At 42.1% G+C, this 20,035-nt stretch overlaps 1 protein-coding gene across 3 annotated transcripts in view; it reads right to left on the bottom strand.

Annotated features, from left to right (window-relative positions):
• PLXNC1 (plexin C1) overlaps positions 1 to 20,035 on the bottom strand; it is a 183,925-nt gene that overhangs the window by 131,253 nt on the left and 32,637 nt on the right. For all 3 annotated transcript variants that reach the window (XM_070409572.1, XM_070409571.1, XM_070409570.1), the window contains exons 3-4: positions 3,788 to 3,922; positions 335 to 435 (exon numbers count right to left, since the gene is read on the bottom strand). In XM_070409572.1, coding sequence (XP_070265673.1) covers positions 335 to 435; positions 3,788 to 3,922 — 236 coding nt within the window. The remainder of the gene's footprint in view (positions 1 to 334; positions 436 to 3,787; positions 3,923 to 20,035) is intronic.

Below are 20,035 nucleotides of genomic sequence, written 5' to 3' on the forward strand. Positions count from 1 at the left end.
AGGGAGAACCTTCGCCTGTCTCTGGAGTCTTGGAGAACTCTGCAGAAAGTAAAAGCAGACTGACAGCTCGAGCCCATCCTCCTTTATGCCACGTGCCTGCCCCTCCCACCCCCAGAGCGGGCGACCCTGAGTGGTCCGGGTCAAATGACTGAGAAGCACTGACTGGGCTGGGAACATCTCCGGGAATTAATTCGGTTCACACAATGATATTTCAGTCGCACAGAGGTCAGTGCCCCCAGGTCGTTGGAACGAATTGTTAAAGTGGGGCAACAAGTGTTCTGCGCGTGACACTTTTCTGAAGATGTGAGCTGGGGAGAAAGCATTCAGGAGGTACCTCTGTAGCGAATGGCACCAGCCGCAGTGAGGGTCCGCCGCTGTGAGGCACTCCGAACAGGACTTGTGCTTATTGCAGTTTGCAACTCGAACTCTCCTCACCTATAGAGAGCAATGACAGCGGTTCAGACAGAGTGATAAACACCACCAGGAAAACCGCCACACCTTATCTGATGAAGGGCCACCTGTACGTTTATGGGATCACTCTGAATATCTCCACGGTAACAGTGGGCAGGGGGTCTCAAGTCCCAAGGTGGGGAACAGGTTATCAGAATCACCTTGGGAGCTTATGAAAGTGCAGATTCCCAGCCGCCCCCTGCGGGGACTCCAGCTGAGGAGGTCTAGGGCCAGCTGAGGAGTCTGCACCTTTAAGCCCCTCAGGTGAGTCTGATACGCAGTCAAGTTTCTGGTCTGCTAGGAATGATGTCGAAAGGGATCATGGAATCAGGTCAGCTGGCTTCATACAGAGTCAACGGTACTTGGAAATGAGCATCTGGAAATAGCAAAGGCTCTGACCCAGAGTAGCACCAGGTTGTCCCTGGAGAAGGAAGTGAGGAGAAGCCTCCATCCCTGGGGGCGGGGGTCGGGGGGTGTTGGGCTCCATCATCTCACATCCCCTCCCCTGGAGTTGAAAGTAAAAAAACAACAACAGGGGAGTTTTCAATCATTCCCTGCCCCTGGGGTTGCTTCTTCCAGTTGTCAGACAAAGCCACAGACAGGGCGCAGTGCTGGGCAGACCAGGCTGCAGAGGCAGGCAGAGCCTTGAAGCAGACGGTGGGAGGCAGGGACCTGAGGGTTGCACGGCACCCACTGAAGGTAGTGAAGGAACCTGGGGGACTGGTGAGGCCAGGAAGCTATATTTGTTAGAAAGTATAAGTAACTTCTTTAAAAGATTAGAGAAACATAGAGTTCTAGGAGGGGTCTGTGAGGAAAACGAGTGATCCTGAGGAATATCTTTCGACTCTAAGTTGACTTCATGGAGGATAACCACGCCCGTCCACTTCACAGTTCTCGGTGCTGCTGACAGACATACTGACAGACCACCAGCCCGAGCCAGCGGTAACCAGCATGTGGGTATTTCCTTGTAGCTCACAAACATCTTTGTAATTCTGGGGGAGGGGGTGGTTCATAAATGTCACATAAGCTCTCTAACCTTGTTTTCTCATCCGTGAAATGGTGATGGTGCTGCAGACTTCCTGGGGCTATTACAAACATTGTCTGGCACATACTAAGTGCTCAATAAATGTTGGCTATTGCTATTATGTGAGAAAAGTTTCCACGGTCCAACAAACATGTGAAATCTTACACTGAAAAAGCAAAATAGGTTTCCTTAGCACAAGGCTCAGAGCCTTCGAATATGCTGAGATCATGACACCCCAGCAGGGGGACAGTCAGTAGCAGCTGCTCCTAGGACAATTTTTACTCAGAGCATTTAGTGGAATATGAATCTCTAGAATATTCTGTAAGAATTACCACACAATATACTTAAACAAACATATAACTCCATATAAAAGAGAGGACACTATAAATACCACATTAGACCTGCTTCTTCAACTGAACACACGATAGTGACTATTCCACAGCAATGCATGGATCTCCATGTGGTTATTTTTAATGGCTACATATTATACCATTCTATGGGTGTATGAGGGCGTGTTCGTTTGGCTATTACTATTTGCCCAAGAATCTAAGAAAGGGCTTTCCTTCAGTCTGCCTCCCTTGGGGTTGTATTGGCCCAACCAGAGTCTCGCTGGTAAGATCTCTAGCAGGAAACCTATGTGAAGAGTGTAAGAATAACCAGCTTCGATGCCCAGTGGAAAAGTCTCCTCAGGACGTCAGCTGGATGACCAGAGACCAGAGCAGTTCACCTTCAGAAAGTGAACATCTGTCAGCAATTGGAGGCTCTCACAGTGTTCCCATCCTATGGTCTTGAGTTCCAGGGAAGGTGGTAATGAGAACTTCTGAGCGATTTGCAATGTTTTAAAAAGCTGAATGGAAAAACACGCACAGACTAAGCCAGACTTCAAGTGTCAGTGCTTTGAGCTGGAATTTTATCAGCTTTGTGGCAGCATAGGCGGGCCCCTGACTGTTAGCTTTAGATGCCCTTGATAAATACAGCCTGAGAATGGGAGTTGTTACTTAATATATGCACTTCTTTGAGTAGACAAAAATCTCTCAAATATGGGAATGCTGCGGAAGAGATATCATAAAAAATTTTGGAATGGGGAAGCAAGCTGGTCAAGGAGATTCCATATAGTGAAGAACTGGTTTACAAAGGTATATGAGGTCCAGTGGCCATCGAGATGTGGTCAGTTAGACATAACTGACTTTTCAACATGCAAAGAGCAATAAGGCCTTTTTAGGAATTCCAGGAACTACAAGAGCTTGCAAAGCTACTCTGTGGCTCTAACAACACATAGAGATTAATGCCATTGCTATAGTCCTTAGAGTGCTTGAGAGGAAAAGAATGAAAAATTGGGGTATGCCACAAGCATCTTAATTATATCCCTGATATAATTATGTAAGCCTCAGTTATATTCTTTGCACTTTGTATGTTCAAAATAATAATGGGTCAAAAACACTGTGCCAAAATGGCCTGTTCAGTTTTCAAAAATTTGTGACTTGATCTCATTTATCATGGGCTTTAAAAGATCAGAGCATAATTTAAAGCCTAGTTCTGACAGGCCTAACCTATATATCTATATATATATCCTTGAGCAAGTTATTTAACCTTTTCAAGTCTTAGATTCTTCATATATAAAACAAAGGTAATTTTATACCATTAAATTATTAATACTTTTCATTAACATTATTTATTATAAGTGTGTGTACACAACTCTATGTGTCTCATCTAGAGACCATATGTAGAATAATAATTAGTACATAGTCAGGAGGGACTCAGTAAAAATTAGTTTATCTCCCCCTTCCCTTGGTGAAGCACTTTGTAAAAATGAAGAAAATGTAGAAAGGTGTCCTTTGTAATTCAGTAAGCAGAAGCAAGAAGAAAAACTAAAGCAGCCAGCTAAATTAAGAGAGGGAGGGCAAGTGCCATATATTTCCTGGTTAATGAATGTGTATGAGACTGTGAACTGATATTAACCCCAAATTCCAAAGCTAATCCTATTGGGTATATTCATAAATGCATCTAACCGTTCAGTGCCCACATAATAAATGTGTAAATTCAGTCATCTTGCTGATGGTGCGCCATTTGCGAGCACACCCTCCTCTGCAAAACCTGGCATTGGAAATATAGCCAATAATAACACTGTCTAAACAGGTGATATTTCTTGCTTAGTTACTGACAGTAATGTTTTTAATTCTGTGCTTGTGAACCATTGCCCGCAGCGATGGTTAAACTCGGTAGTTCAAAGTAAAAGCTTCACTACTAGATAATGACATCAATTAAACATTCTGTATTCATAAGTCAGAAGCAGTAACTAGTATTTTAACCTACCTCTTTTCCAGCTGTTAGATAGATGTAGCTATTCTTCTCAGGATGCGGAACAAGTTTGTAAAAAACAGGTGTTTCTTCTTTAATTTCATAGATAACCTCTGGACAATTTGAGGTCAAATTCTCACCAAGAATAACCTGTGGGTTTTTATTTTTCAAAAAGAGAAATATGATTTCTATTAAATATTTTGAATAGCAGAGTGTCAAAACTTGTATCTTAACTCTAAAACCACATCCTTTCTTACTCACTACATATACTGGCTAAGGCACCATGTTCCTTCATCACCTTCTCATGTCTGCCTTCAACAGGGCTGGTGATAATAAGCACAGTATTTCTGCTTTTGTATGGGACAAAGTCACACATGTACATGCGAGTGTGGGTGTGTGCATGCACACACACACACACACACACACAGCCACTCTTCAATGTTGGGCAATATACTCACATGTGGAAGCTCGTCCACAATTCCTGACCATGGCTGATCGGCCTTCTGTGAAGCTACAAGTAACAGCTTCTTTAGTATTAGCCCAAGACTTGTCTTAAAACTAAAGAAAGTCAGCTCAACATATATTTTATGTGGGTTATTCTGATTCTCCCATGTAATTCTACACAGTCATGCATTTTAAAGCAATCAGGACAAGTTACCAGACCTAAACAAGGAGTATGTATTTACAGTATACTAGTATATAAAATATAAGCGAGTCTGGCTTTGAAATTGGACAAACACGAGCTTCACTTATCTTTAGTCAATAAACATCTACTGAACATCCACTATGTAGTAGGCATCTTCTAGGTGTTTGGACCATGCAGTGAACACAGTGGGGATGGAAGGGCGGGAATCCTGCCCTCAAATAACTTACACGCGTACAGGGAAATGGCAACAGTTAACAAAAAGTATACACACACACACACACATATATGTGTATATATATATATATATATATATGTATATAATACACACACACACACACACACACACACACATACACATACACACACTGAGTGGCCAGATTATTATTATTTTTTTAATTAAATCTTTATTGTTCAGATTATTACAGTTGTTCCTCTTTTTCCCCCTCATAGCTCCCCTCCACCCGGTTCCCACCCCACCCTCTGCCCTTACCGGCCCGCCCCCCCCACTGTCCTCATCCATAGGTGTATGATTTTTGTCCAGTCTCTTCCCGCAACCCCCCCATACTCCTTCCCCCCCTCCAGAATAGTCAGTCCACTCCCTTTCTATGCCCTTGATTCTATTATATTCACCAGTTTATTCTGTTCATCAGATTATTTATTCACTTGATTTTTAGATTCACTTGTTGATAGATGTATATTTGTTGTTCATAATTTGTATCTTTACCTTTTTCTTCTTCTTCCTCTTCTTAAAGGATACCTTTCAGCATTTCATGTAATACTGGTTTGGTGGTGATGAACTCCTTTAGCTTTTTCTTATCTGCGAAGCTCTTTATCTGACCTTCAATTCTGAATGATAGCTTTGCTGGGTAAAGTAATCTTGGCTGTAGGTTCTTGCTATTCATCACTTTGAATATTTCTTGCCACTCCTTTCTGGCCTGCATAGTTTCTGTTGAGAAATCAGCTGACAGTCATATGGGTAGTCCCTTGTAGGTAACTGACTTTTTTTCTCTTGCTGCTTTTAAGATTCTCTATTTGTCTTTTGCTCTTGGCATTTTAATTATGATGTGTCTTGGTGTGGTCCTCTTTGGATTCCTTTTTTTGGGGGGGGTTCTCTGTGCTTCCTGGACTTGTAAGTCTATTTCTTTTACCAGGTGGGGGAAGTTTTCTATCATTATTTCTTCAAATAGGTTTTCAATATCTTGCTCTCTCTCTTCTTCTGGCACACCCATAATTCGGATGTTGGTACGTTTGAAGTTGTCCCAGAGGCTCCTTACACTATCTTCATATTTTTGGATTCTTTTTTCTTTTTGTTTTTCTGGTTGGGTGTTTTTTGCTTCTTCGTATTTCAAATCTTTGGTTCTTGCAATCTTCTAGTCTGCTGTTGGAACTCTGTATAATATTCTTTATTTCAGTCAGTGTATGCTTAATTTCTAGTTGGTCCTTTTTCATATCCGCGAGGGTCTCACTAGATTTCTTGAGGGTCTCACTAAGTTTATCGGCGGTTTCTAGAGAATTCTTGAAAAACCTTAAAAGTGTGGTTTTGAACTCTATATACAGTAGTTTGCTTTCCTCCATTTCTGTCATTTGTGACCTGTTTCTTTGTTTTCGCATTTTTTATGCTTCCCTGTGTTGATAGAGTGGCTTTCTGTGCTAGGTGTCCCATAGGGCCCAGTGGCTCAGCCTCCCCAATTACCTGAGGTGGACACTCTTGGTGCACCCCTTTGTGGGCTTTGTGCACAGTCTTGTTGTAGTTAAGCCTTGATTGTTGTAGGTATCACTGGGAGGAATTGACCTCCAGGCCAATTGGCTGTGAGAATCAGCTGTGTCTGCAGTGGGAGAACTTCTGAGCTGGAGACACCCTTCTGGGGCAAGACTTGCTTCAGTGGGGCTTTGGTGCTCACTGAGTCTGCCCCCTGAGTGTGTCCCTTATGGATCTGAGGAGTTGTAATCTGGATGGTCCCACTCTGACCACTGGGTACACTCACTGGCTCTTGGATCTCTAAGGAGGTGCTAATTTAGCCTCTGCCTGAGGCTACCCAGCAGGAGCCCAGCTGTGAAGCAATGCAAGCTGCTGTGGGGCCTTGGGCCTTCTTTTGGAAGTTCTGGGTTTCTCTGACCCAGCTGCAGTTTGTTAGGTAATTTTCAGATTGCAAAGGGCCAGGCCTTTCATATGCAAAAGACTCTGTGCACAGCTTGGGTGGGGCAGGGTCTCTGGGGATCAACAGGGTGGAGCAAGCAGCTATGGCTGCTCCTCAGTGCTACCCTAAGAGGCCCTGCTTCTCAGTGTCCCAGTAATCGCTGCAAGTACCTCTGAGAGAAAGCCGCCCTCGAGTTCCAACCGATGCCAGACAGTCCAGTTTCTCCTGTATGAGTCCGGGTCTCCAGAGACTCGCCCAGAACTGGAGTTCAGAGCAGTCAGGAGCTTGAGGCTCCCTCCCGATTGAAAAAGACAACCGTGTCCTCAGCCGCCAGCCCTTTCCACATGTGCTGTGTCCTCAGTTGCCAGCCCTTTCCAAGTGCACCTCCGTACCTCTGCACTTTACTTCTGCACCTCCTCTGAGTCTCAGTGTGCTTTTCTCTTTCCTTCTAGTTGTAGAATTTCCACTCAGCCAGCCTTCCTGTGGTTCTGGATGATGTCCGTTTTGTCTTTTAGTTGTATTTTTGAAGTGGTTGTGGGAGGCATCAATTTCCCGTGTTTACCTATGCCGCCATCTTGGTTTTCCTCGAGTGGCCAGATTATTATGACCACCTGACGTTTGTAGGCAAATTAGCTATAATTTTGCACTGAAGTTGCTAGAGAGACAGACCATTATAAATAGGGAAGCAGGTTGTTTACCACGACAATGAAGTGATTTTTTTCTGAAAATATAGCTCAACAATGCAATTTAACAGCCTTTGAACGTGGGATATATTTGAATGTGAGTGGCCAGATTATTATGACTACCCCATCAGTACTTTGTTGGGCCACCTTTTGCCTTCAATACTGCGGTGATTCTTCTGGCTTTGATTCCACGAGATGTTGAAAGGTGATGCGAGGAATCTGACACCATGCCTGATGAATAGCACTGTACAGTTCTGTGAGATTTGATGGTTGTGGAACCAGCTGCCTGATGGTTCTTTTAATTTCATCCCACAAAAGCTCAACTGGATTGAGATCTGGTGATTGTGGGGGCCACCTAAGCAAGGTAAAGTCTCCCTCATGTTCTTGAAACCACTCCTGCACAATATGAGCACCGTGGCATGGCACATTGTCTTGTTGGAAGAAGCCACCTCCATTGGGATACGCCATCAACATGATAGGATGAACTTGATCAGCAACGATACTTAGGTATGTTGTGCTACTCAGACGTTGTTCCACATGAATTAAAGGGCCCAAATCATGCCAGGAAAACATGCCCCAAACCATAACACTGCCCCCACCAGCTTGAAGGGTTGTACTCATGCATGTGGGGTGCATGCTTTCATGCTGTTTCTGCTAAATTCTCACTCTGCCATCTGCATGATGCAACTGGAAATGTGATTCATCGGACCACATGACTTTTTTCCATTGCTTGACTGTCCAATCCTTGTGTTCCTGTGCAAATTGGAGACATTTTATCTTGGTAACTACAGACAGCAAAGGCGTTCGAACAGGCCTTTGGCTTCCATATCCCATACGATGCAGTGTACAGCTAATTTGCTTACAAATGTCAGGTGGTCATAATAATCTGGCCACTCAGTGTGTATATATCGAGTCGTAAAAGTCAAAATGAAGAGGGGTAAGGAGCTGGAGAGTGCATGCTCACAGCAGGACTCACTGAGATGATACTTATTTAGAGACTTGCAATGGATGATAGCATCACTTAGACATCTGGACAAAGTGTGATGATGTCTAAGAGGGACCCACTGGTACAAAGGCCCACACTGAGAGGAGGCCAGTATGATGTAAGCAGAGCAAACGATGTAGAGGAGATGTAGGGAAGTGAGGCAACAGAGTGAATAATACAGGTTCTTGCAAGCCTGTGTAAAGATGTTGCCTCTTACTCTAGGTAGGAAAGAGGGAGCCATTGCAGGGTTTGGAGCAGAGGAGTGGTATGGTGAGAGGGCAGGGTTTGAAGCATGGGTAGAAGACTCATCAGGAGACTCCTCTACCCTTTAAGTGGCTAAGATGTTTTGAACTAATAACTTAACCTCCTTGAGTCTCAATCTCCTCATGTCTAAAATGAGGCTAATAACTCCTTCCTTAAACATAGCTATTATAAGGATCAAATTAAACTTATGGAAGATGCTTAGCACATGATAAACACTCAATAGATAATAATCTTTTACTAGGTTGCAAGCTCCTTTTGGGTAGGGATCATGTCTCAATCATCTTTGTACCTATTTCTTGCCCAATACAATACCTTCAAAAGTGAAGGTGTTCAGCATTTTGTCAGTGTGAACATATCCAGATAGAATACCTACATTCGTATCTCTAGCACTATGGATAGCAGTTACACTGGGCACATGATTTGAAAGAAGAAATTGGCACCCACGTTCTTTTGAGACAAAAATTAACATCTGTGCATCTACTGATCAATAATATGCCTGAACCCACTTATTTTTTTGGCAATCACATACTGCTATTTTATCAAATGCTCCATATCAATTTGGCACATGGAGCATCTTCCTACACACATTCCCGCTCCCAGAACCTGGGCCTGAGTCTGGTTTTGTCCTGCGATGGTGACCTCCTTCCATCATCTGCTCTGGGTCAAGCCCAGTGCAAGTGGCTCACTAAGAGCCTGTGAACTACTCACTAAATTCAGTAGCAGCTCTGGGAAAAAGGAACAGAAGCAGTTAGGTCCCAAGGGAGGTGGGACAGATTTGTGCCTTGGTTCATTTTAAAATGACGCGAGAGCTGCCCCATTCAATACAGTAGCCACATCTGGCTATTTAAGTTTTAATTAAATTAAAGATTCAGTCCTCAGTCTCACTGGCCATATGTCAAGCACTCCCTGGCCACAGGGGGCTGGTGGCTCCTACACTGAGAGTGCAGATAGAGAACATTTCCATCATCATAGTGCTGGCCAGCAGAAAACTGAGTGAAGGGAGACATCCGCCAAGCACTGACCAAGCGTGGACTTGCCAGGTTCTTGTCTTCCATCTCTAATTTGTGGATGAAAAAGGGACCACATACTGAACCTGCCAAGCTCAGGAGAGGCCTGCATGGTGGGCCCTTCAAACTCAGAGACTGAATGTAACCACACAGGAGGGTCAAACAGAAACATTTCTAAGTGAGTCATGGCGGATAGTCACCTTCTAGGCCGGTAGCTCCATTGGCAAAGGTTAATCTTTACCTCAGCCGAGCCTTTCCATTGTCTTCTTACATGTAAAGTAGCATACTTGAAATGTCAGAGTAATCTTCTTCCCCAGACCCCTCAGGGCACAACCGCCAGCACCAGAACAGACCACAGAACCCCCCATTGTTATCTTGTTCCCCAAATACCATCTCTATGTGCTGTACCCACCAATGTAAAAGAAGTCTGTGTTACTCTATTTTGCCTTTTATCCAATCCGAGAGGTCCCCTCCCCCTGCTTTGCTTTCTCCTACACCCTTAACCCACCATGTGTAGATTTCATATAACCTTCCTTACATCTCCTTGCATTGTAATGTATAAATAAACTGCAAAACTGCCATTCTCTGGAGCATTTTCTCAATTCCTTCCTTGAGATTTTGCCTCCTGGCAATTGTCATCATTTTGACTCAAATAAACTCATAAAAAATCTCTACAGGCTTGGACATTTCTTATCCAAAGAAGCCCACCCGGGACCACCTGGCAGACACGGGCCTGGTGCTAGGTACCAGCAGGGGCTCATTACTCTGCATCAGGTGAATTTGGGTGAGTTTTCTTGAAAATCCAGACCTCCCTGTTTTAAGGTAGGAGACCCTTAACTTTATTTGAGCTGTTCTTTAAAATATAAAAATCCTTGAGGTGGCACTGAAGGTTAAGGGTTGAGATAACTCAGGGATAGGAGAGAAAAAAATGAGTGGATGGTTTTAAATTTGAGCTGTTTCATTGGAACCATTTATTGCAAGTCTGAACAAAATTTTTTGCTGGATAAATGAGACTCTGAACTTGTGTAGCTCCAAAGATAAGGGGCATTTACTAGTACTCCTCCAGCTTGAAATTTGAATATTCTTAGTAACTAAGAATCAGTGTGGTGTCAGAGGGTAGCCCTCAAAATGAACAGGGCCCCATAGGGAATTCCAATACATCTGTAATGAAAGAACTGATTTGTCCCAGGACTCACACAGAAAGGCTGGCTACCTGGCTCTCACAGTTCTATTAGACAGCCTGGAGAGACACCAAGACATGTCAGAGGGTTGGAGCCACTTGGGAGGTGACAGCCCCTTGGAGCTCAGCCCGTAAGTGGCACACTTCAACCCACCACACAATATTCTAGAAATGTGTTCAGACTCTGCAGATCTCAAAATAAAACTAAATTAACATGGGTTTTGGAAATCATGAGACCAGGGCCGACAAGCTCCCACCCTCAGCGCCCCCTTAATACTCCTGCAGATGTACAGTTTATAGGGAGCCTTTACTTGCAAGTACTTACAGAAATGGGAGGATTCAACTGGAATTGGTATGAACTTAAGATGACCAAAATGGAGCTCTTTTGACACCTGGATTAATTTTTACGGGTACAATAGGAAAAAAGCCGGCTCGGAAATCAAATAGAATGAATGAGAGGCTTCCCTCGATTGGCAAATAGAAGGCTCTGAAGCAGAGCACAGAGAGACATTCTTCTTTCCAGGAAGTTAATAAGACAATTTTAAAGGCTCTTCCTGAACTAAAGAAGCTTCCCAAGCTACTCAATGCCAGCACCCACTCTTCCTCTTCTCCAACTGCCCACCCTGCTGGTTACTTTGCTGCCTGACTTACACTCCTTCTCTCCCTTCTGCGTGTCCTCCACCACAGCTACCTACTGACCTAGGGGACACTCAGAATAGAAAACCAGACCAGGATAGACTAGAAAAACAAAACAAAACAAACTAGAAGTTCTAACAGCTCCTTTTAGCAAAAAGCCAGTCTCGGGCATGGAAAACTAGCCAAAATCTACTTCTTCTTATACTAGAACAGAACTAAGGAATCTAATTAAAAATTTCCCTGACCCTCTCCAGGACCATGCTGGGTTTGCAAAGGAATGTGATTTAACTGTTAGGACATGTGATCTTGGTTATTCTGACCTATTCCAATTAATACACTTACTGGTTTCTGAGAGCAAAGCAACAGAATTACTACGTAAGTTTTGCTCAGAAACTCCCTTAGAGGAGTCTTTTTTTATTTTATGTAGAAAGCCAGGTTACCTTAAGGAGGATTGTAGAAAACTGAAATGGGACTTTAGAAAAAGAAAAGAAACAGTAATAAGCATAGGGCTGCTCTGGGGACTGTGAGGGGCATTTCCCCTTTTCCTTACGAACACTTTAGAAGAAATTGAAGTGACCTGTAGATCTAGGTGCTGGGGCTACTTTGTCTGTTCTTAACCATGCCCGACTAAGCTGTCCTCTCCCTCTAGGCCAGCAGTTCTCAATCTGTGGGTCGCGACCCCTTTGGGGGTTGAACGACCTTTTCAAAGGGATTGCCTAAGACCATCGGAAAACACATATATAATTACATATTGTTTACAGTAGCAAAATTACAGTTATGAAGTAGCAATGAAAATAATTTTATGGTTGGGGGTCACCACATGAGGAACTGTATTAAAGGGTTGCGGCATTAAGAAGGTTGAAAACCACTGTTCTAGGCTTCTGTAAAAATGGTAGGGCCATCTAACCACCAATTTTTTAAAAAAATATATTTTTATTGATTTCAGAGAGGAAAGAAGGAGAGAGAGATCGAAACATCAATGATGAGAGAGAATCATTGATTAGCTGACTCCTGCATGCCTCCTCCTGGGGATCGAGCCTGCAACCCAGGTATGTGCCCCTTGACCAGAACTGAACCCAGGACCCTTCAGTCCACAGGCTGACACTCTATCCACTGAGCCAAACCGGCTAGGGCAACCACCAATATTTTTAAGCCAGAACCTGTTTCCTTCCAGCTAGGGAACGTTTCAGGGCAACAGATATTTTTACTAGTCAAATCTGGCCAAATTCACCTGGCAGGGTGAGACTTTCTTTTTTTTCTTTTTCTTCTTTTTTGTTAATCCTCACCTGAGGATATTTTCCCATTGATTTTTAGGGAGACTGGAAGAGAGAGGGAAAGACAGAGAGGAACATCAACGTGAGAGAAACACATCAATTGGTTGCCTCCTGCACGAGCCCCGACCAGGGCCCAGGCTGGGGAGGAGCCTGCAACCAAGGAGCCTGCAACATGCCCTTGACTGGAATGGAACCCAGGACCCTCTGGTCCACAGGCTGACCCTCTATCCACGGAGCCAAACTGGCTAGGGATGAGACTTTCTTAAAATCAAAGATACCCATATATCCTTTTCCCAGAGGGTGAAATGTATTTAGAACCAAATAAATCAGATATTAAACCTACTGGGAAAACGATGATTTTAAAGAAAACTCCACAAGAAGAAAGTGAACTTAAGGCTGACTGAATGTTACAGGGTGTCCAACACAACTGAGGGCCTTTTCCAGTCCAGTATTGGCAAGACTAAGTCAGCCACTCCTATTAAAATAACCATTGACAATACTTTACCTCCACCTAATATTCATCAATATCCTTTAAGACCTAGTGGAATCAAGCCTATTATATAAGACTCCTTAAGGTGGGGGGGGGGGGGCTTTTAATGCTATGTGTGAGTCCCTATAATTCTCCTATCTTCCAGCAAAGAAACCCAATGGGGAAGGATGGAGATTTGTACAGGATCTCACAGCTATAAATAAAGACATCCTGTGGTCCCAAATCCACACACCCTGTGTAAAGATGTTGCCTCTTTTTCTGGGTGAGAAAGAGGGAGCCATTGCAGGGCTTGGAGCAGAGGAGTGGAGTGGTGAGAGGGCAGGGTTTGAAGCATGGGTAGAAGACTCATCAGGAGATTCTCACCATAATCCTGGAGAAATATAATGGTAGCTTGGGATCAGGTTTGCACCTCCATCACCCCCCCCCGCACCCCCCCACACTACCCTTTAAGTGGCTATGCTGCTTTGAACTAGTAACTTAACCTCCATGAGTCTCAATCTCCTCATGTCTAAAATGAGGCTAATAACTCCTTCCTTAAACACAGCAGTTGGAAGGATCAAATTAAACTTATGGAAGATGCTTAGCACATAATAAACACTCAATAGATAATAGTATTTTATTAGATTGCAAGCTCCTTTTGGGTAGGGATCATGTCTTAATCATCTATTTTCAGCTATTCCTATGGACTGCCAATATTTATGTAGTGCATTTTTCAGTATTCCTGTGAAGAAAAGAAAAGAAAAGAAAAGAAAAGAAAAGAAAAGAAAAGAAAAGAAAAGGCAGCTTGGTGATGTCCTTGTTCATCTTTCAGATAAGATCCATCTGTAAACCAAATTAAGTCAGCATTATCAACAGGAGTTTCCTGTAAACCATTCCTAGGGAAAAAGACAGTGGTCAGTAAGCAAAACATAAAAGTTGCTTTTACCTGGAAAGATCGTGAGTTTATTTGGACAGTAATGCCCAGGGATATACAGAGACTCCCAACTATTCCTCTCAGATACTGAAAGAAATTTGAATGATGTTGAATTTCCCAGACTATTCTAATCCAATATGTGGATGATTTACCTTTATGTGGCTCTAGGACATATCAGACTACCAGAGGACACAATTTACCTTCTACAATAGCTAGCCATAAAGGGACATAGTATCTCAAAGGACAAGCTTTGACTCAGTTTTACCCCAAGTAAAATACCTTGGTCATCTAACCTCTAAAGATGGATTACTACTTAACCCAGAAAGAATTAGAGGAATAACATCCTTTCCTCTTCTAAAAACAAACAAACCAAGAACGGCTTAAAGGGTTCCTGGGTCTGTCTGAATACTGTCCCAATTGGGTTCCAAATTTTTCATCAATGGCTCAGCCTCCATATGTCTTATTAAAATCAGATGGACCTGATCCAATTCAATAGAACCCCACAGGGAAACAAGCTGAAGAAGCTCTAGAGCAGTGATGGCAAACCTTTTGAGCTCGGTGTGTCAGCATTTTGAAAAACCCTAACTTAACTCTGGTGCCGTGTCACATATAGAAATTTTTTGATATTCGCAACCATAGTAAAACAAAGACTTATATTTTTGATATTTACTTTATATATTTAAATGCCATTTAACAAAGAAAAATCAACCAAAAAAATGAGTTCACGTGTCACCTCTGACACGCATGTCATAGGTTTGCCATCACTGCTCTAGAGCAGTGGTTCTCAACCTTGGCTGCACATTAGAATCACCTGGTAATCTTTTTAAAATCCTGATTTCTGGGCCTCATCCGGAAATTCTGTTTCTTTGTTATGGGGTGAGGCCACAACATCAGTAACAAAGAAACAGAATTTCCGGAGGATGAGGACCAGAAATCAGGATTTTAAAAAGATTTCCAGGTGATTCTAATGTGCAGCCAAAATTGAGAACCACTGCTCTAGAGGGAGTATTATCTAAAGCTCCCATCTGGAACACCCTAATTATAAATTTTGTTCCTTTTTATACATGAAAATAAAGAAAATACTTCAGGAGTTTTAACTCAAAAACACAGAGATCATCATAGACCTATAGGTGATTACAGTCAGCAATTAGACTCAGTAGCCAAAAGGCTCCCTCTCTCCATGACAGCCATCTCTGCATAGATTATGTTATGCAAACAAACAGAGGAGATAGTTATGGGCTCTCCTTTACTTATGTTCCTCATTCTGTTGAATTTCCACTGAACTTTCATCACACTGAACACTTCTGTCAACCAACTGGCTTTGAATGATGTCGAAAGGGATTGTGACATAACAGTCTTAACCCAGCAACTTAGCTACCATTTTTGAAGGATGAAGACATCCATTATTGTGTTTTGCTTACTGACTACCCTTTTGTTTCTAAGAATGGTTTACAGGAAACTCCTATTGATAGTGCTGACTTAATTTGGTTCACAGATGGATCTTATCTGAAAGATGAACAGGGGTATATAGGCAATCACTTCCACGGTGGACATAACTGAAGTTTCTCATTTACCTGAATAAGACCTACCCAACAAGCTGAATTAATTGCTCTAACTTGAGCTTGTCAATTGGACAAAGATCAAATAGCCAATATTTACACTGACAGTAGTTATGCCTTTGGTATAGCTCAGAACTTCTAGATATTGTGGAAGCAGTGAGGTTTCTTAACTTCCTCAGGGAAGCCCATAAAGAATGGAAAACAGGTTGCAGAATTATTAGATGTCATACAACAACCAAAATAATTGGCAATTATAAAAATTCCAGGATATTCTAATGTTGCCACCATGGAAGCAAAAGGAAATAATTTAGCTGACACTGCAACTAGACAAGCAGCAATAAGCAGCCAAATTATCCAGACCTGAGAATGTTTCCTCTTCCTATAAAACCAATAAAAGACTCGCTTTTAATTCCAATGGCCAGCTTGCAGGAGAGGAAAAAAGGATATGGCAATAAAAAGCAGGGAACCTTTGACTCAAACAGATACTGTTTGGACCCAATTGGAGACCAATCTTACCTACAGGGGGTTAATTGCCTGTACTTCAACATGTGCATGAGCTAAGACATTGGGGTCCTGAAAGATGATTTCATAGAGTAAACAATATTGCTGGAAATGTTCTCCTACTGTAGCTCATAAAGTTTATAACAGATGTTCTATCTGTCCAAAATATAACCCTGGAATACCACTCCACAGGTCATAAGGACATTTCCCACTTCCTTTAGGTTCATTTGATATATGCAAATTGGATTTTATGCATATGCAACCATCTCAAGGATACAAATATGTGTTATTATGATTTGTATGTTTTCTCACTGGGTTAAGCCATTCTCTTGCAGGAAAGCAAAAACCTAAACGGTAGGTAACATATTATTGGAAAAATAATTCCCAATTGGGGAATTCCCTCTAAGTTACAAAGTGACCAAGGGACTCATTTCACTGGGCAAATTATGTAATCTACCTGTAATATTTGGCCTATTCTATAGCATTTTCATTGTGCTTATCACCCCAGTTCTCTGGATTGGTGGAATGTACAAATAGTACAATTAAAACTCAACTAGGTAAATTTTCAGAAGCTTTTAATTTCTCTTGGCCAAAAGCTCTCCCTATAGTGCTCCTTAACCTGAGATCTGCTCCTTTTGGTAAATACAGCCTTTCTCCTCATTAGTCACTGGTAACTCTACACATCTGGGTAAAGAGACATATGAACCAACCTTATGGGAGACATTCTGCATTATTATCAAGGACATATTAATCAGCTTTCAAAACTGATAAATCAGTAACTGATTCATTTCACAATGTGGTCTTGGGAGACGAAGACTTCAAAGACCATGACTTACAACCAGGAGATTTTGTCCACTGACAAAGACATCAATTAAAGACTCCAACCCCATTGGAAGGGACCTTCTCAGGTATTACTAATTTATTCATATCCAGCTAACACAAAGGTGTTAACTCAAGGATTTTCATTTCTCATTTTTTAAAAAAGTGCCTAACTGTGAATGGACAGGTACCCCTGTCTCTGGCACTCACCTCCACCTATAGTGAAGATCAAAGACTCCCCTGGGATGAGAAGCCACTGTCATCAAAGATAGACAGCTATCCCAAGACATCGACAAGGCCTGTATAGCCACAAATTGATCCTGAACTTAAAAAACCACTTGATTGTCTTTACCTGTTTGCTAATGATATTAATCATAATAATAGTTATACTTGTTCTTTGGGCTTTTCTCAAACTGTTAATTAATAAAGGTGTATAAGATAATTTTTATATTATCAATATACTCTTTTATGGTTTCTCTTTTACAGTTTAGTAAGAATGTTATTACAGAAGAAAAGGGATGCGTGTGTTTTTGAGAGAAGTTAAAAAGAAGTAGTTTGTCCTAATATGTTGGTTATTTCTGAATGAGTAGAAGGAGAAAACTAAGAAGGCCAAGAGAAGTTAGAGAAGATTAGTAGGAAAAGAATATTGAGAAAGGATTGTATGTATAAATGCTAGAACTCAATTACGGGCATGTACTTATCCCCTGTCCAGACAAGGACTGAATTAAGTATGTTAATTCAGATGGAAGCTGAAGTGGCTGTTTAAAAAAAGGCCCTCTAGCCCTGACTGATATTTCTCAGTGGTTAGACTCGCAGCAGTTCTCAACCTGTGGGTCACGACCATCGGAAAACACATATAGCATATCAGATACTTACATTACGATTCATAACAGTAGCAAAATTACAGTTATGAAGTAGCAACAAAAATAATTTTATGGTTGGGACATAACATGAGGAACTGTATTAAAGGGTCTCGGCATTAGGAAGGTTGAGAACCACTGGGTTAGAGTGTTAGCCCTTGCACTAAAGAGGTGCAGGTTTGCTCCCTGCCCCCTGCCGGGGTGCATGCGGGAGGCAACCAGTCAATGTGTCTCTCTCACATGAATGTTTCTCTCTCTCTCCCATCCTTCTTCACTCCCTTCCACTTTCTCTGAAAATCAATGGAAAAAATATCCTCAGGTGAGGATTTTTTTCTTTTAAAGGCCCTCTATAACTGTTGCTGAGGCACAGGAAATTTACTTATGAAACTCTTACTGTCCTCCTGGCCTCTGGAAATTTTTAGGTGGTAATTGTAATTTACACCATTATGTTCTTACAGCCTTGGCCCCAATTAAACCTTAAGGTTACAGTTCCCAATTGCACAACTAGTGGGAATCAGATTAATAATGAAGGGCACTTGAGTGCTTCCAATGGAAAGTAGATGGGCCACAGTAAATGGGAACCCATCTCATGATCAGACTATAAAAACTAAAGAGGTGTAAGGTGTGCCCTCAAACTACAAGTAAATGTTATACTAGATGCAAAATACAGAAAAAAGTGAGACAGACAACAAAACCTGGATCGTGACAGCTTATAAGTTAGAGTGCTTTTCTTAACGAAGGCCCATAAAACCTGACTGCCTCCCATTTACCTGCCTTTCCCTTTTGAGAAAAATTCAGCCTAGACTTCCATCAAAGCTTACAGTCTTATCCCATTCCCAATGGCCCACTGATCAGCAAGACAAATGACGATACTAAGACTTCCTAGGAATGAACCTTCCTAGCACCATGGGACCACATTATCCACCAAGAGGTTGGTTATTAATGCATCATTCAGGCTGATTTGTGACCAAAAGGGGGAGGTATGGATGAAAAAGGGGCCATATGCTAAACCTGGGAAGTTCAGGGGAGGCCAGCATGGTGGGCCTTACAAACTCTAGGACCAGAAGTAACCAGATGGCCTGAACATAAAAATGCCTACCCGGAGGGGGGCACAGAGAGTCAGACTCTAGGCCTGTAGCTTCTTTGACAGAGGCCAATCTTTACCTTAAGTAAACCTACCTATTGTCTTTTAGGATCTAAGATAACATACCTTTGAAATGTCAAAGTAACCTCTTTTTCCAGACCCCTCAGGGCACAGCCACCAGCACAATAGTAGGAGACCACAGAACCTTGTTGTTATCTTCTTCCCCAAATACCATCTCTATGTGCTGTAAATATTAATTATTAACTACCCTATACCCACCAATGTAAAAAAAAGTATCTGTCTATCCGTTTTACTTTTTCATCCAATCCCAGAGATTTCCTCATTTTGCTTTCTCCTACCCCCTTAATCTACCACCAGTGGATTTCATGTAACCCCCCTATGTCTCCCTTGATCTAATGTATAAAATAAGCTGCAAAACTGCCACCCTCTAGAGAATTTTCTCAATTCAATGAGATTTTGCTTCTTGGAACTTGTCGTCAGTTTGGTTCAAATAAACTCATAAAAATTCCAGTGGGGGTGTGTGCAGGAGGCAGCTGATCAATGTTTCTCTCTCATTGATGTTTCTAACTCTCTATCCCTCTCCCTTCCTCTCTGTAAAAAAATCAATAAAATATGTTAAAAAATTCTCAGCAGATTTGGATGTTTCTTACGTCAACAAATTCATATTCTTTATAAGCTCAGATTCAAAGAGTTGATCCAGTTCTGGAAAGTGGTTGTATAGAGAAGAAACAGAAAGTCAATTTTTAAAAGATTGATAGAAATATTCTCGACTGAGACTTAAAAGAAGAAATACTGCTGCCCAGATTTCTCCTGTCTCATTGAAAGCATCATCTGTAGAACTACCTATGAAGTATTCTTGCCCTTAAAGTGGAACCTGAATCTAGTTAAGTCTGTAGTGCTAGTTTACATTTAGCATTAGAAGGAATAGAGGAACAAGCTAAATGATACCACAAGAAAGCAAAGGGCCGAGGCTACAATGTGAGACAGTCAACAGGCTTGCTTCCTCATTCAGTCAGTGAATTCCTCAAATAGCCAATGGTGATGCATAGGAGGAGGCCACTCCAGAAGAAGAGAGTCAGAACAACCAAATGTGACTAGAGAGTGCCCTGCTGGCAGGGCTCAGTGGTTAAGCATCAACTTAGGAACCAGGAGGTCGCTGTTCAATTCCCAGTCAGGGCACATGCTCGGGTTGCTTGCTCGATC

Source organism: Myotis yumanensis, unplaced genomic scaffold (genome assembly GCF_028538775.1).
Source record: "Myotis yumanensis isolate MYYU_CA2020_CCGP unplaced genomic scaffold, mMyoYum1.0.hap1 SCAF_3, whole genome shotgun sequence".
In the NCBI taxonomy this organism is placed as follows: Eukaryota; Metazoa; Chordata; class Mammalia; order Chiroptera; family Vespertilionidae; genus Myotis; species Myotis yumanensis.